Below are 16,238 nucleotides of genomic sequence, written 5' to 3' on the forward strand. Positions count from 1 at the left end.
GCGATTTTTTTTAATACAGCTCTAAGGACTGATTTTCTTGGAGGGAAAAAAACAGAACTTTATCTGAATTGAACTCATTTCACCAATTTCAGAGTGAACAACGACACTGATTTATTTGTGTTATTTTATGGTTTCTTTTGTTTTCACTTGAATTAAATTATTGTGATTTGTGTTTGATTTAAAATAATTGTAAAGTGGGTGCACCCTGGGGTTGTGTATAAATAGTTATGTTACTGATGTAAGTATTGTTTACTAAGACAAATACGAAAAGGAAAAAATTCATACAATCTAAAGTAAAACTATTTTTGTATTTTAAAAATTCAGTTTGTCTTTGGTTATTGCTCAGTTTCACCCCCACCTCCTTTTACTTACCTTGTAAACTTCTGGTTTTATTGTCTGGTCCAATAATAAATAAATATAGTACACCTGTTACTCTTGGATGGGAGACCGCCTGGGAATACCAGGTGCTGTAAGCTTTTCGAAGTCTTTCATTTGGCAGCTGATAGACTTCCCCGTGCCACAGCTCCGCTGCCATTATTTTTTCTCGCCTTCAAGGGCATTGTTTCTGTCGGTGCTGTGTCGATGCCAGCTGAGCTGCGCTCGGTCCCTGGTGCTGCGCCTGTTTTAAATAGCCAACTCTTGACAGACTCTCTTGCTTACGGCCATACCACGCTGGCAATGCCCGATCTTATCTGAACTCTGAAGTAAAGCAGCGTCGGGCCTGGTTAGTACTTGGATGGGAGACTGCCTGGCAATACCAGGTGCTGTAAGCTTTTCAAAGTCCTTCATTTGTGTTACAACCTCTTTGATGTTAGTCTAGGGTAAAAGTAATAACATTTAAAAGGTGTGGTACTGTTACAAGATGATGGGTGAAAGTAAAAGACATAAACAACAAAACTGCCAACAAAAGTGATTTAATGTACAAAAAAGTGAAATCAGAATAATGCCCAAATATGTATACAATAAGAAAAAATATTTACAATAATAAAGTAATAAATTAAACGAAGTATCAAACAAAATTCTATTCTATTTAGTTACCCATGTCTCTCTATATACAAATACACTTTTTAAACTTTTCATCTGCACCAAGGCCCCTCCTATGCTGTTTCTTTATTTTACACATTTTATAGATCAAATAGTACTGTATGCTTCTCAAGCTAACTTATATGAGAAGCATCTACAGTCAGAAGACAATCGCCTGTGATATCATGTCATTTGTTTTTTTGATTATCAGGTTGCTGTAGACCTAGTTATAATCATATTTATTCAATATAGTTATTATGATATTTATACATGATCAAACTAGTGTTGCTTTCTCCGCTTCAGTGATGTCCAGCGGCAGAATAACAGCTCGTTAATTCATGCTCGTGCAGATGATGAGACGGACAAAAGTAACCAATGCATGCCATTCTTTTACTTATTTTCATGTTGTCAGATTCACAGTGCAAACAGCTCCCGGTAGGAATAACGAGTGAACATAAAACAAAGCCGATTAAAACTTTCTTCCTCTGCTCAACTGCACAGAAAACAGCAACTTCAACTTCAGCAAAATTGATACTAAATTTGTTTTACATTTGGTTTTGTAGTTCGGGCCTAAACAAATGTTTGTTGCCGTTTTTAATCGTTTAAGTTCATTTGGTTGACTATATATGAACAATTTGACATTATTAACGCATTTATTGGGTAAAATTGCTTTTTACTGTCATTCAATGTGTTTTGGTCATTATCAATGTTCTGTCACTTTAATTGAGTGTGAGCAGCGCGTCAAAAATAGACCCAGCGCCAAAACTATCGCTGCACTGCTGCTTCGGCGACGCTCACGCCTCGCTCTGACGCACTGCTGCTGCGTACGGTATGAAAGCTCTAATCTGTTAACATGGATGCCGAAAACATACGCGCTCACGCTCTGCTCATGCGCCGCTGACGCTTGCGGTGTGAAACAGGCGTAAGCCAAGAAATACCGCTTCATCTTTAAAAAAGGGGAGGAGACCGACAGAAACTCATAGTTTAGAGAATAAAACATGCTCCGGACCAGGTTAGATTCACAGAGTAAGTGACCACAGTAACTGACTCTGAGTTAAAGTTACCTTTCTTTCAGAAACAGGCTTGACTTACCCTGCTTTCTCGAGTTTAACAAACCTGCCATTTTGAAACGGAAAACCCAGAGTTTCTCTTATTTCAGGGTTAAAATACTCTGAGTTTTCACTTCCTTTCTGAAACAGGCCCTTTGTGACAATGAACAAACCAGTTTATGAAACCCATAGGAAAGCAGATTAAGTCAATAGGTCATATTTCTTTAAAATAAGAAACCTTTTGGATCAGATAGTTGTAAGTTACTAAACACTGTTAACCTACCATTGTGGAAAATGTTTGATGATGATGATAGCTAATAACAATAAACCATTTCTGCCGTTTGTGAAGCAATTAGTAAAGTCTGAAAAGCTCACGTACGTTGAAAATGTATCGGCAGTTTACAGTTTTTAACGGACTTTAAGCACCCAACTATAACAAGCCTATTCACATGTTCATAAGAGCGTTCCATTGGCATCTTTTGTCTCTGTGATGTGCTGCAAAATGACCTTACAAACCTTTGTTAAACAAGAATAAGACTTAACCGAAAAATATTGTTACCTATTCATTCAAATCGGAATTCATAAGTGTCAATAACCAAAAAAACTCATCGAAATCTGTTTTCAGTTTTACATGCGCAAATTACAGTTTGAATATAAGATATAATTGATTCACATAGGCTAACACATTTAAATTTAAGTACGTACTAATATATTTCTCTTAGATAATTTAAAGAGAATAGTAAACGTTGTCGAGTTTCGATCACTTTTCGTGATGCACTGCATAAACAAGTTAAACAATAATATTGTATGAATCCAAAACGATTCACAGAATTATTATTGTTGGATAAGTACACGCCTGTAAATTTATTTTTTTCAACACTAGCGGTACTTTATGTTTAGTTAACTCAGAAGTTAAAAGCACATGTTTTGCCAATTTTAGTGTTAACAGAATAATCTACAGAAACTAGCATACACACCAATTAGTTTCAGTCATGTTTCTTTAAAATAATTTAAATAGTTTTCAGTTACTAAACACTGTTTCAACCTAACAAAGGAACAGGCACTTTCACACAATTGTATAGCAATTAGCTTCAGCCGTGTTTCTTTACAACAAGTTGCATTTCGTATCAAATTGTTTTAATATACTACACACTGTTACAATCTAACACTGTGAAAAATGTTTTAAGCAATAAATTTGCATAGTATACAGGATACAAGCAGTGAAAACCTTACCTTTCTGACCGGAATGCAGCGTTTTGAACAACGAAACTTCTTTTTCTTCTTGTGATCTTCTTGGCGGTTGGCTACCTGCTTTTTGGAGCTCTACCGCCACCACCTGGATTAGAGTTTGGATCAGGAGTTTTTACTAACCCATAGATTTCTTATAGAACTGAACTTCTTTAAAAAAAAAACAATTGGCACAGGAGCGTCCTATCTTGAAAATAAGCGCATTATACACGTTATACGCGTTTTCCCTAGATAATATGTTTCATTAATTTATGAATAATATTGTTTTGACCATCCACACTAAATATTCTTATTATTTTGTTGCTGTCGTACCGTGGATTTTTTCTCAAATTATCATTAAACTAACAAGTTACTAGATAAAATAAGAATTGAATCGGTTGTCATCAGTTAAACAAGCCGAGTCCTTGCCGAATCCTTGCCATAAGCGGCCCGGACTCTACAGACAGACTCGGGCCAGACCGAAATTGTGGTTGACCGAAATTGGGCCAGTGCTTAACAGCCGCATCCCAAACGCATGTGCGGGAGCGAGCTGCGGTCCAGACTCGGCCCGGATAACACTCGCCGATGCCGAGTCAGAGCCGAGCTCAGGTTGATTACTACCTGCTATCTGGGTAATGGTATAGGGCGTGGGCCTGCCCTCCATGGCAACTGCTCATTGGAAGATAGTGCCATTGGAATGGACCAAACCAAATCACTTAAAAACCTACTGCAACAGTAAAACTTAGCTTTTTGCGTTAGCTCACTCATTCTCACTGCTGCTGTCTGACACCGCACCACCATCCAATCGGGTCACAAAGAACCTTCCTTGCAACCTCCTAAAGTTTAGGAACCATTAAAACCGAAAAAAAAAACTTCTGCAAACCGACTTTCAGCAGAGTCTGTCGCCCGGTAACCCAGAACAACTTCCACTCACAAGCGAGTGAATCCCAAAGACATCACTGAAGCGTAGTCACCAACCAATCAGGACGCAGTGTTTTGTCGAGGCCAGTCAGCGAAGGAAACTCAAACATTGTCTCTTGCTGATCTGGTGCAAATTGATCTTAAGCAGTTAACGATAAGCCAAATCTCTGCTTTTGTGGTTTCTCAGGTTTGATTCTAAGATCTATTAATAAAAGATAAAATTAATTTGGGACTGTTGTCAACTCATTTTGCACAAGCACCAGAATTAGGAACCACTGCTCTGAGGTACTCAAAATAACAAACTATCATAATCAAAATGAATTGCCTTCCTAAAGTTACTTCTCTACTTCAGTATATTCCTGTAAATATTTCTTTACAATATTTAAAACAGTTTGATAATTTAGTCAATTAATTTCTCTGGAACAATAAGCACCCTTGGTTGCATAGGAGTACATAATGACAGTCAGTTGCTAAAAAAAGTGTTGGGGCTTCCTGAGCATTTATTTCATTATTATGCCTTCAGTCATCTCGCGCACTGGTCCATCCATCCTGAGAAAGCTTGTCTGAGTCGCAACATGAAAGAGAGATGAGATAACAAACTAGCCTGAATGCAAATTATTTATTATAAAATGTAACTCATAGACTAATCAAAGCAATCAACAAATGTCAGGACAATAATGAAGATAAAGAACTTAGGATATAATCACAACAACACTTTAACTACATGATATAAGAAATGTAAAACAAAACCATAAGGTTAAAGAGTCAATGAAATGGCAGGTCTTGCCATGAGCACTCCTGAGTAGCCACAGCATCCTAGGTTAGCTAGCTCAACAACTTTTATATACCCATTGATGAGTAATGCAGGCATCCAATCAGGATTTACCACATACTCCAATCAGGAGTCTTGGGATCATCAAAGTGTATTAATATTGTAAAACTTAATACCTGTCGCTCTGCCTAAATCGGAAAATATTCATCAAGCTTGTATTCTACTCAAAAAAGTAAATGTAGTAAACTAGAAAGAATCTTGAACCTAAAAGTAAAGAAACTTAACTAATAAAAGCTGCAACACAGGACAATTGAATGGGCTTTTTAAACTTGAGGCCCTGATATCCTGCAAACTAACTGTCCTGGAGCTCTACCTTCTTTGATGTCGGGTGTCTTCCCAGTGATGTTTCTCATTTAGGGTGTCAGACAGAGAACATAATCCAAAACAACATGAATACACTGGGGAGTAGAGTACAGATGTATCCGCACCTGTACAACTACTTGCAAAGAGATTTTAAGCCGCAGAGGTGCTGTTTGCCAGATGTTTATAAACTGTTTTTTCAGCCGCCATCACTGTTTACAGTAAACACCAAGAGCGCAACACATTTACAACCTCACCTACTGCAGTGTAGGAGTGTTGGAAAACAGTATAGCGTCAATTAGCCTTTTCAAACATTATTCAGACATGAAACATCCTGTGCATGCTCTGTGCATCCATGTGAATGGTTTCTCTCCAGTGTGGGTCTTCATGCGTTTATTAAGGTCTGATGAGTAACTGAAACTCATCCCACACCGAAGCTGCAGTCACACTAGAGTTTGAGAATGCAAATTTCTGTTGTATGGCACTGCAAAAAGGGCGGAATTAAACAAAATGATTAGACATTTTAAAAAAGCGATTGATCCATATTTTACATTTCTGTCCAGAGAGGTCATGTTTTGATCTTTGATTGGTCTCGCACAGTCAAGTGATGCGATTTCGCAGATCAGAGTTTACAAAGCTTGAACTTTGCCACGCAGTGATCTGCAAAACTTGTGTTTCCGGTGTGACGCATTTGCATGCGTATGAATGGAAGTCTATGGGGAGAAAAGTCCAGTGTGACCACGGCTTAAGTGCATGTGAATGGTTTCTCTCCAGTGTGGATCCTCATGTGTATATTAAGGGATGATGGTTTGCTGAAACTCTTTCCACACTGAGTGCAAGTGAATGGTTTCTCTAGTGTGGATCCTCGTGTGTTTATTAAGGTGTGATAATTGGCTGAAACTCTTCCCACACTGAGTGCATGTGAATGGTTTCTCTCCAGTGTGGATCCTCATGTGTTTAAAAAGGTTTGATGATAGGCTAAAACTCTTACCACACTGAGTGCAGGTGAATGGTTTCTCTCCAGTGTGGTTCATCATGTGTAGATTAAGGTGTGCTAATCGGCTGAAACTCTTCCCACACTGAGTGCATGTGAATGGTTTCTCTCCAGTGTGTATCCTCATGTGTTGATTAAGGGATGATGATCGGCCGAAACTCTTCCCACATTGAGTGCAAGTGAATGGTTTCTCTCCAGTGTGGACCCTCATGTGTTGATTAAGAGATGATGACTGGCTGAAACTCTTCCTACACTGAGTGCATGTGAATGGTTTCTCTCCAGTGTGGGTCCTCATGTGGTGATTAAGGTGCGATGAGCAGCTGAAACTCTTTCCACACTGAGTGCATGTAAATGGTTTCTCTCCAGTGTGGATCCTCATGTGTAGATTAAGGGATGATGGTTGTTTAAAACTCTTCCCACATTGGGTGCATGTAAATGGTTTCTTTTCAGAGTGGATAATCATGTGAATTTTAAGATAGTCTTTTCTTCCAAAACTCTTTCCACACTGAGTGCAGATGAAAGGATTATTGTCTCTCCTTTTTAAAATACCATCAGTATGTAAATGAGTTTTCTCAATTTTGACATGATGTTCCTCCTCTTTATTCCCCTCATTCTCTTCAATCAGGTCTGAAATAAATAAAACATGTTTTCATTAAGTCTTAAAAACTCTCATCAAAAGCTGAAAAGTGAAAAGACACTGGAAACATTGGCTACACACACTGTAATTTTGATGCACATTAAATGTAAAATAATTGAGATCATATTGTGTTTGGTCCATTAACGTGTACACATTTAAGCAGATTCAATTCAATTAATCGTTATTTATCTAGTGCTTTTACAATGTAAATTGTGTCAAAGCTGCCTAACATAAAAGTTTTAGTAAATTGAAACTGTCAGTCTTTTTGGTCATTTTGGTCATATGCATAAGACACATATTTGAAAGCTGTAAGTGGCCTATTTTTATTTGTATACATTTATAATTACAACAAAATGTTTTTCTAAAATGTGTTAAGCAGACAGGGAATACTTGTTTATTCTGTGCCTGACCGGTAAACGCATCAGAAAAAAGTTCTGGGGTAACAGCTGAACAAACAGCTGAATATTTGCCTCACAGACATGAGACATACCTGTACAGCATCTGCATAAAGGCTGTAATGGGCACCTTTCCCCTTGTGTGCTGTTGGGTCATTTTCATCCATTTTGGGGTGATTTTGAGGCTTAATTTGGCCAAAACTTTCTCTGTGTTTCAGCAAACGAACTGCTATTTGGGGACATCTTATTTTGACATAATCTGGGAAAATGCTTAAAAAAAGCACTCAGGGCAAATTTACTCCCTTTTCGTTAAATTTATGGCTGTTTTTCCTCCATGGGCCTCTATTATAACTTTTTTTTTTTGATTGCGAATGCAGCGGAACGGTAAGTTAGGAGAAAATGAATACTAAACTGAAGCCGACTACGCCATCCTGATCACAGGGAATTTACCACAGGTTCTTGGTGTAAGGAAAAAGCATGAGACGAAATAAATACTTAACTTTATTTTCCTTAATTATCCAATATAAAAATCTCTTTTAAAAGCTTAATCGCCAATAGTAGCAGCTCAGTCACGTCAAGAAACAACAATGACAATGGGAGGAGTTAGAGGCTCACAGGTGGCAGATAAACTAGTTACGTAGCACAAAACTCCGCAAAAATACAAATGGTTTACCAAAAGTGCACCACACACAAGCACACGTGAGCACACAACACACACTGCACTCCGTGTTGTATCCCACCACCGCCCACGAGGGACAACTAGTGGGCCTGCCTGGAAGCCTCAACTCCCACAATGCAAAAAAAGTACAATTAACAATTGTGCAACATGGAAGGGCATTTTCAAAAAACCATAATATGGGCTCTTTAAAAAGCAAAAAGATTCCAATGGCTGCGCCTGTTGGTACGTGAAGCATATGGTAAATACTGACAAACTTTACACTCAAATGTTTGCATATCATCAGCATGCTGTAATCCATTTCTTAAGCAGCAAAAGTCATTTGTAGACTAGTTTGTTGGCCAGTTGTAGTCAGTGCAATGCTAAACGTTATTTTTCCACTATAATTTGTTTGTTTTGTTTCACGTCGCCCCACAGCAACATCGTATAGTTTAGAAAACTGTACAATGTTGTATAATAATTAATTACTTTAATTAATTTTTTAATTTCATTCAGCATATTTAAAATTAGAGTCATCCACGTTTTCTGACATACTTTATATCAGGGTTTCTACAGGTGTCACCAAGTTAAATTGAAGACTTTTAAAGACATTTTTAAGACCATTATGAATTAAATTTTAGACTAAGGATTTTTTTCAAACGGCCCAGATGAAAAAATATTTTTATATATAATATTTAATAAATTTAATAAATTAATATTAATAATAATGATATTAAAATATTTTAGATATTTCTGATCAAAAGATCTTAAATATTGTGTAAAAACAAAAGAGCTCTACTTGGATCCACACACTTTTTTACCCAAAATAAAATTTCTATAAAATAAAAAACAAATGAACAAACGTTTTAAAAACTATAATAAACTAAATCTATCCACAACAATATGTCCAGGTCGATATCCTCAGTAGTCCTTACCATTATGATAAATGAAGTTAAAATGTGATTTTTTAAATTAAAAAGTTGAAAGTTTTATTGAGATGGATTGTTGGTGATTGTGTGGCTTTTGGCCAGATTGGGTAGCAGACCATTGAGATAAAGTTGGTTTTATATTCACACATTTGTTCATTTAGAAGTCTCTATATTGTTTACCATCTTACTTTGAATATTCTATTGGAATTAGCATGCAAGTATGACTTCTAAACAACATTAACACTGTTTATTTGACTGTGAACAATGTTGTACTTTGATAGTCATTGAGTGCTAATATGATTTCGCTATTTAGAGTTTGCAAATAATACCTTAATGAAATTATATTATTAAGGGGAAAGTCTGAATGTGTGAAAATAAAACCAACTTTACCTCTATTAGCAGAACATGAACAAAGGAAAATGAAGACTAGTTAAAAAAGATTTAAGACCTACAACACAATATTTCAGTAAATTTAAGACTTTTTAAGGCCTAAAATGACTGAGTTGGTCTTTGAGAATGAAAACCAACCTGTTTGTTCCTGCAGATCTTCCTGTTTGACTGTGAATGTTTCTTCAATCTTCACATCTTCACTCTCCTCTTTAATAAACACCATCTTTATAACAGTGTGGAGATCAGTCGCTTCAGCAGTTTTTCTGTGTTTGGACACTTTATTCTGTTTAAAATGAACAAAACAATGAACAGAAACAAAATAGCTTCTCTTCAACACTTGCTTCAACAGTTTCTTTGTATGATAGAGGTAAAGTTGGTTTTATATTCACACATTTGTTCATTTAGAAGTCTCTATATTGTTTACCATGTTAATTTGAATATTCGATCTGAATTAGCATGCAAGTGTGGCTTGAAAACAACATTAACACTGTTTATTGGATTGTGAACAATGTTATACTTTGATAGTCATTGAGTGCTAATATGATTTCGCTATTTAGAGTTTGAAAATAATACTTTAAAGAAATTATATTATTAAGGTGAAAGTCTGAATGTGTGAATATGAAACCAACTTTACCTCTATGAAACAATTGCAACAAATAATCTGATAAAAACGAGTACTCAATTTATCATATATAGTGATGTATACTTAGCATAGAATGACATTTTGCTATTTAATAAATTAAACCTTCATTAAAACACTTAATACACACATTTATGTTGTTCAAACAATAACCCTCGATTACTGTTATTAAAATAGTACTTCGTTGAACGAAGGATTAAAATAATAGTGAACAGCAGATACATAATATCGGAAGAAAAACCTAAACTTGAATCAATCGGTTTATATCTGTGTAAAAGTTTTAAAACAAACCTTCCTCCAGTTGAATCACAGCGCGGAAGCGGCGCAGCCTTATGACGTCACACACCACGCCAAAATAAAAGTCTTTTTTTTGTTCAGCTTTTTTGCCACTCACTGTTGCAGTCAGGACATAACAAATTTCTCCCTCGTTTTCCATCTCACACAACATATGTGCTATCTCTCTCACATACACAGACATTCAGTATTTGAAGTTTATCAAAACTTTTCATCCAAACATTTTAACACAATTTAGAAAAACTTGTTTAATCCACTAAGTCTAAGTTATTTTATTTTATTTTTTATTTGAAATAATTTAACATCACAAAACAGGGAACAATCAACATCACAAGGCATATTTACTATTAAAATAAATAAAATAAATAAAAATTGTTACGACTGCAACAAGGAGCAAGGAGCTGTACAAAAGACCTGCATCAAAGGACAAACAAAACATTCTAACAATAAATATTATGAAAATAAAGTACAGAGAGCTTCAGTTATTTTACTTTGATTTCTGAAGCATTTGAAGCTTTGAGCCACTTTCTCTACCTCAGAAAGAAAAGATCTAAAAGAGGGTCTGCACTTCTTCCACTGACAGCAATGAACATGACATTTACCCATTAGTAAAATAAAATTCACAACATCAGAGAAAGAACAATGTAAATCAGCTTTGCTTAAAATGACATCACAAAACAGAATTGACATCAGGCCCTGCACCCTCCGAGACTAAAAGCAGGGAATTACGGAAATTCATTTACGTAATTTTTTGTTTTTTTCTTGTTAGACAGGGGGCCTGTTTCAGTAAGGAGGTTCAAACAACTCAGAGTTTAAACTTGAACTCTGAGTTGATTTACCGAGAGATTAAAAACTCTGAGTTTTCGGTTTCAGAACAGCTGATCTGAGTTGGGTCAATCAACTTCGAGTAGACCAACTCAGAGTTAAGCGCGCACACCGTGACTATAAAAAGGCATTATCAATGGAGCGCAGATATTACGAGTGACTATGGCAATATCTTATAAAAGAGATCAGCATTTCTTTCTCCAGCTGAACTTGATGTGCTCATGCAAAGTTATAGCAAATATGAGTGTGTATATTTGAAAAGAAGCAACCATCAGTGAAGAAGAGACAGTTAGCGTGGGAAAACAGCTGCTCAAGTTAATGCCTAATTTCACTTTTTAAGTATTTAAATATGCAAGTATAATAAAATAAGTGATGTAGTTTGTGACGTTTATATTTTTTTTCTAAACTTTTTTTTATACATTTATTAGTTTTAAATGATTTAACAGTGCACTTGTGTGTCTGCCTTTTTTATTGATCAAGTGATAGAGGTTAATATAACATTTAGACGGTAAGCAGTACTAAAAATAATTATTAGAAAGAATAATAATCCCATTAATCTAGTTACATGCATGTCGAAGGTGAATTTAATTTAATTATTTATTAAAAAAGGATAAGCCATTCTCGTACAGTTCTTCCCTGTGTGACTAAAATGTAGGCAATAGCTATGTTTCCATCCAAATATATTACATAAATGTATGTGCAAAACTGGAATATTGCATAAAAGATGCGAATAAAATTCCATCCAACGAGTCAAAGAGAAAAAAATTGTCACTTTCTGATTAAACTGGCACCAAATATCAACAGTAAAAACAGAATTTACTGTGGTAGAAGAAGCTGCGTCAATTAATTCTTTATTTAGCCTAATTAATGTACTTGCGCCTCGATGTCAGAAGACAATGCTGAAACACAATGAACACGTGGCGGCGTCTGAAGCCATGAGACGCGGAGACTCACGGACCAGACGTTCGGAGGTAATTAATAATATACACTAATACTGAAACAGTAAAGGCATTTTAGAATGACTAAAACAATATTTAAGACGTCTTACAGTGTGCTGAGCCTGCTGGTTTGTTCATTTACACACATTCATTATCATATGATCATGATCTTTTTTTTAATGTACATACTGTAATTTGTTCAGTAAAAGTGTTCGTAGTTTATGCGCATCGTAGTTTATGCGCACATTTTCTATTGAATAAAAGTGTATCCTACTCAGTTATGCGCGTTTTTATGCATATTTTAAAAAGTTATGTGCATCATGACGTTTCCATCAATCGTTTTTATGCACGTATCCAAAATGAGCATTAAAATAGGTGGGTGGAAACGTAAGACTAAGGCGAGAAATACCGCTTCATCTTAAAAAAGGGGAGGAGAGCGACAGAAACTCTGAGTTTAGAGAATAAAACCTGCTTCTGACCAGGTTAGATTCACAGAGTAAGTTACCACAGTAACTGACTCTGAGTTAAAGTTACCTTTCTTTCAGAAACAGGCTTGACTTACCCTGCTTTCTCGAGTTGAACAAACCTGCCGTTTTGAAACGGAAAACCCGGAGTTTCTCTCATTTCAGGGTTAAAATACTCTGAGTTTTCAGTTAACCTCCTTTCTGAAACAGGCCCAGGGTCTGTCAAGCTCAACCCAACCACACCCGTCATGCAAAATAGATAGGGTAAACTTATTTATTTATTTATTTTACATTTTTAAAGAGGAGTAAATTTAGATTGAATTAATGTAAGCTAGGTGAGGAACATGACCACAGGTGATTTGCGGCCATTTTTGGATGCTACCACCTTGTCACATTTTTTATTGTGATGGGGTGGTAAGGGATGTGATGGCATGGTTCTGCATCCTATTTGAATGTTAAGATGTATAAAAATCAAAGAGGGGTGACTCAGTGGCGCAGTAGGTAGTGCTGTCGCCTCACAACAAGAAGGTCGCTGGTTTGAGCCATGGCTGGGTCAGTTGGCATTTCTGTGTGGAGTTTGCATGTTCTCCCTGAGTTAGTGTGGCTTTCCTCTGCTTGCTCCGGTTTCCCCCACAGTCCAAAGACATGCGGTACAGGTGAATTGGGTAAGCTAAATTGTCTGTAGTGTATGAATGTGAGTGGGTGTGTATGGATGTTTACCAGGGATGGGTTGCGGCTGGCAGGGCATCTGCTGCGTAAAACATGTGCTGGAAAAGTTGGCGGTTTGTTCCGCTGTGGAAACCCCAAATTAATAAAGGGACTAGGCCGAAAAGAAGATGAATGTATGAAATCAAAGATTCTAATATAGGGCTAATCAATTCATTTAGTCATTTTCTTTTAATTTAACTCTGGTTTCCCAAACACTTCATTACTTTCTCTTTCACACACTCAGTTTTAGTCATTCACTGATTATCCTTCACTCAAACATTCATTATCAGTTTTTAATAATAAAAAAAATCACATTTTCCATCAAGAGTAGTACACAGTTCAGATTAAACATTATTGGACATACAGTGCTCAGTGTAAGAGGGTTAAAATAATGTTTAATTGTCTTTCACCAAAATGGGTTATTTTGTTTATTTTGTGGTTGTTGGGAGACCTCTTGTGGCAACAGTGTTTGATTGTTTCTTTTACCTTTCACCTGCAAAGCCCCGCCTACAGCTGAAAATGGTTGCTGAATACACAAAGGCGGTAGGTAAAATGTGCTCCACCTAAATGTGACAAATTTTGTATTTTAACACATATTAATAACACATGCAAGCCCAATATGAACATTAAGTGATGTTTTAGATCAAATCTGTCGAATGATTGCCGTGTGTGACAAACTTTGTGTGGTTTAATTTGCTCATGCTATGTGTAGCTGGAATGATGACATTAATATGTGCAGGGGTGATTTCTTACTATTTGTTTGGTTTTTTAGATGCATGTTTAAATGCATACTGTTGCCAGAGGATGTATATTTCTGTTACAGGTATGTTGAACTTTTGTAAATAAATAATGTTTTGTTAAAATGACTTTATGTGGCAACACAGCAGAAAATGGTTGCTGAATACAGAAAGGCGATGCATGTTTAAATGCATACTGTTGCCAGAGGATGTATATTTCTGTTACAGAATAAACGACGCAGAACGCAGTTCTCTGTGTCCGCCTGAGTGATTTGTGTCATCAGGAAGAAAAGCGTTACATCAGCACTCATTCTTTTTTGGCTTAGTCCCTTTATTAATCTGGGGTTACCACAACAGAACGAACCACCAACTTATCCAGCATATGTTTTACGCAGCGGATGCACTTCCATCATGGGAAACACATATACTCATTCACACATATACACTAAGGACAATTTTGCTTACCCAATTCACCTATACCACATGTGTTTGAACTTGTAGGGGAAAGCGGAGAAAACCCACACCAACACGGGGAGAACATGCAAACTCCACACAGAAATGCCAACTGATCCAGCCGAGGTGGTCCATCTTACCTCCGGTCTACTTTTATTCATTAATTTTTTCACTCATTTTCTTAGTCCCTTTATTGATGCGGGGTCTCCACAGCGGAATGAACCGCCAACTTATCCAGCAAGTTTTTACGCAGCGAATGCCCTTCCAGCCGCAACCCATCTCTGGGAAACATCCATACACATTCACACACACACTATGGATAATTTAGCCCACCCAATTCACCTGTACCGCATGTCTTTGGACTGTGGGGTAAACCGGAGCACCCAGAGGAAACCCACGCGAAGGCAGGGAGAACACGCAAACTCCACAAAGAAACGCCAACTGAGCCGAGGTTCGAACCAGCAACCTTCTTGCTGTAATGCGACAGCACTACCTACTGCGCCACTGCCTCGGTCTAATTTTACATACCCCAAAATAAAAGTGATGTATTTTTAACTTCAATAATGAACCTGTTAAAAGGTTTACACTGGTTAAATTACTTTTAAAACATATTGTCCTTAACAGCCTGTCACAGCAGATGCCACACTGTCATTTTCATAAAAGGTTTATGAAAAGGAAATGAAATGTTACATAAATTAATGTTAAATGGTGTTCTTGCTGTGTGGATTTAATGAATAAAAATGTAACTTGATTTGTATTTTTTAAGTGAGTTTGTTTTTTCAGTGAAAACAATGAGGCAATTGAGATGTCAAATTTATTTTTAAAGTAAAAAATTTAATAATAAAAAAAGTAATTTAACTACAGACTTTTTATTGATAGCTGCATAAAAGAGGACATTTTATTATTTGGAAAACATTTCAAATTAAAAGTAATTCGTTTTTTTCCTACTGTAATATCATACATATTGTGCGTAATGGTGAGGTACAAGAGAGGCTCTCTTGCCTAAAGAAACGTACATAATTAATAAGGATTTTGAGCCGGAGGTGGGAAAATAGCTGTTTTGGAGGGTTAAGATATCTTGCAAGTTGTAGTTTTTTTTTTTTTTTTTTATTATTTGTACTTAATGAGAATTTAGAAAATTGCAATGTGGAAATGGCACCCTTTCATATGAATTGTCGTCTCTTATTATCTGTATTCTACGTTTCTTGCCATTCTTTAGCAATATCTTCAGTAATAATATTTAACTTTGCCTTTACTTTAAGAAGCATTAAGGGTAGTACACATAAAAATTACAATTCTGTCATTTACTTATCCTCTACTTGAACCAAACCTGTTTGACTTTCTTCTGCTGAATGCAAATGAAGATATACTGAAGAATACAGCGGCAAAAAACAGCAACTATGGTTCAACGGCACAAAGTGTTCTTGGGGCTCCATTACAATTGAACCACTTGTTTTTGGTTCCTTTTCTGGACTTTAAGCATCTTGGGACTCTCAGATTTCATCTAAAAAGTCTTCATTTGTGTTCTGAAGATGAGCAAAGTTCTCAGGGGATTGAAACAGGTGGTGGACAATGCCTGAGTGCCTAGACTGCACTAAAACCCTAAATATAGCTTATGAAGTTGTAGAAATAGGAAAGTAGATGTCATAATTACAAGGATGAGATTTGGATATTAATAGTAATGTGTTTTAGACCTGCAAGTCATCATAAAGTGGATTAAAAAAAGTTTTTCAAAATTGTCGTAAAAAAGTTTAGATTAAAGGTTTTGATCAACTTCAGATACTGTTTATCTGTGCCTCTCTCATTGTGTGTGTGTGTGTGATAGAG

At 36.3% G+C, this 16,238-nt stretch overlaps 3 protein-coding genes, 1 long non-coding RNA gene and 2 pseudogenes across 7 annotated transcripts in view; 2 read left to right on the top strand and 4 right to left on the bottom strand.

The window, feature by feature from the left end:
* The window catches only part of LOC101886199 (uncharacterized), an 883,799-nt gene that overhangs the window by 272,403 nt on the left and 595,158 nt on the right, over window positions 1–16,238 (bottom strand). The window lies entirely within an intron of this gene.
* Window positions 1–16,238, bottom strand: part of LOC148680953 (uncharacterized) — a 217,811-nt pseudogene that overhangs the window by 103,631 nt on the left and 97,942 nt on the right. The window lies entirely within an intron of this gene.
* LOC148680963 (protein NLRC3-like) overlaps window positions 1–16,238 on the top strand; it is a 156,759-nt gene that overhangs the window by 65,954 nt on the left and 74,567 nt on the right. The gene's annotated exons all lie outside the window — the stretch shown is intronic.
* Window positions 1–16,238, bottom strand: part of LOC148680967 (uncharacterized) — a 663,035-nt gene that overhangs the window by 1,286 nt on the left and 645,511 nt on the right. The gene's annotated exons all lie outside the window — the stretch shown is intronic.
* On the top strand, window positions 655–773 carry LOC137494021 (5S ribosomal RNA; annotated as a pseudogene).
* On the bottom strand, window positions 4,821–10,339 carry LOC148680968 (uncharacterized). Of its 2 annotated transcripts, XM_088650704.1 has the most exons (3): window positions 10,284–10,339; window positions 9,491–9,635; window positions 4,821–6,973 (listed from the first exon to the last, which is right to left on the bottom strand). In XM_088650704.1, exons 2-3 carry the CDS (start codon window positions 9,573–9,575, stop codon window positions 6,147–6,149), a joined length of 912 nt encoding a protein of 303 aa, XP_088506830.1. In that variant the 5' UTR covers window positions 9,576–9,635; window positions 10,284–10,339; the 3' UTR covers window positions 4,821–6,146. The 2 variants fall into 2 exon arrangements, with proteins under 2 accessions (XP_088506830.1, XP_088506831.1); XM_088650705.1 differs by having other exon boundaries at window positions 9,491–10,339.

Source organism: Danio rerio, chromosome 4 (genome assembly GCF_052040795.2).
Source record: "Danio rerio strain M-AB ecotype USA chromosome 4, GRCz13ab, whole genome shotgun sequence".
Taxonomy (NCBI): domain Eukaryota; kingdom Metazoa; phylum Chordata; class Actinopteri; order Cypriniformes; family Danionidae; genus Danio; species Danio rerio.

Excerpts from the sequence above, each read along its gene's own strand:
- LOC148680968 (XM_088650704.1), bottom strand. The coding sequence starts at position 9,575 with ATGGTGTTTATTAAAGAGGAGAGTGAAGATGTGAAGATTGAAGAAACA. Across the intron at positions 6,974-9,490 it reads AGATCTGCAGGAACAAACAG|ACCTGATTGAAGAGAATGAG; the intron begins GTTGGTTTTCAT and ends TATTTATTTCAG.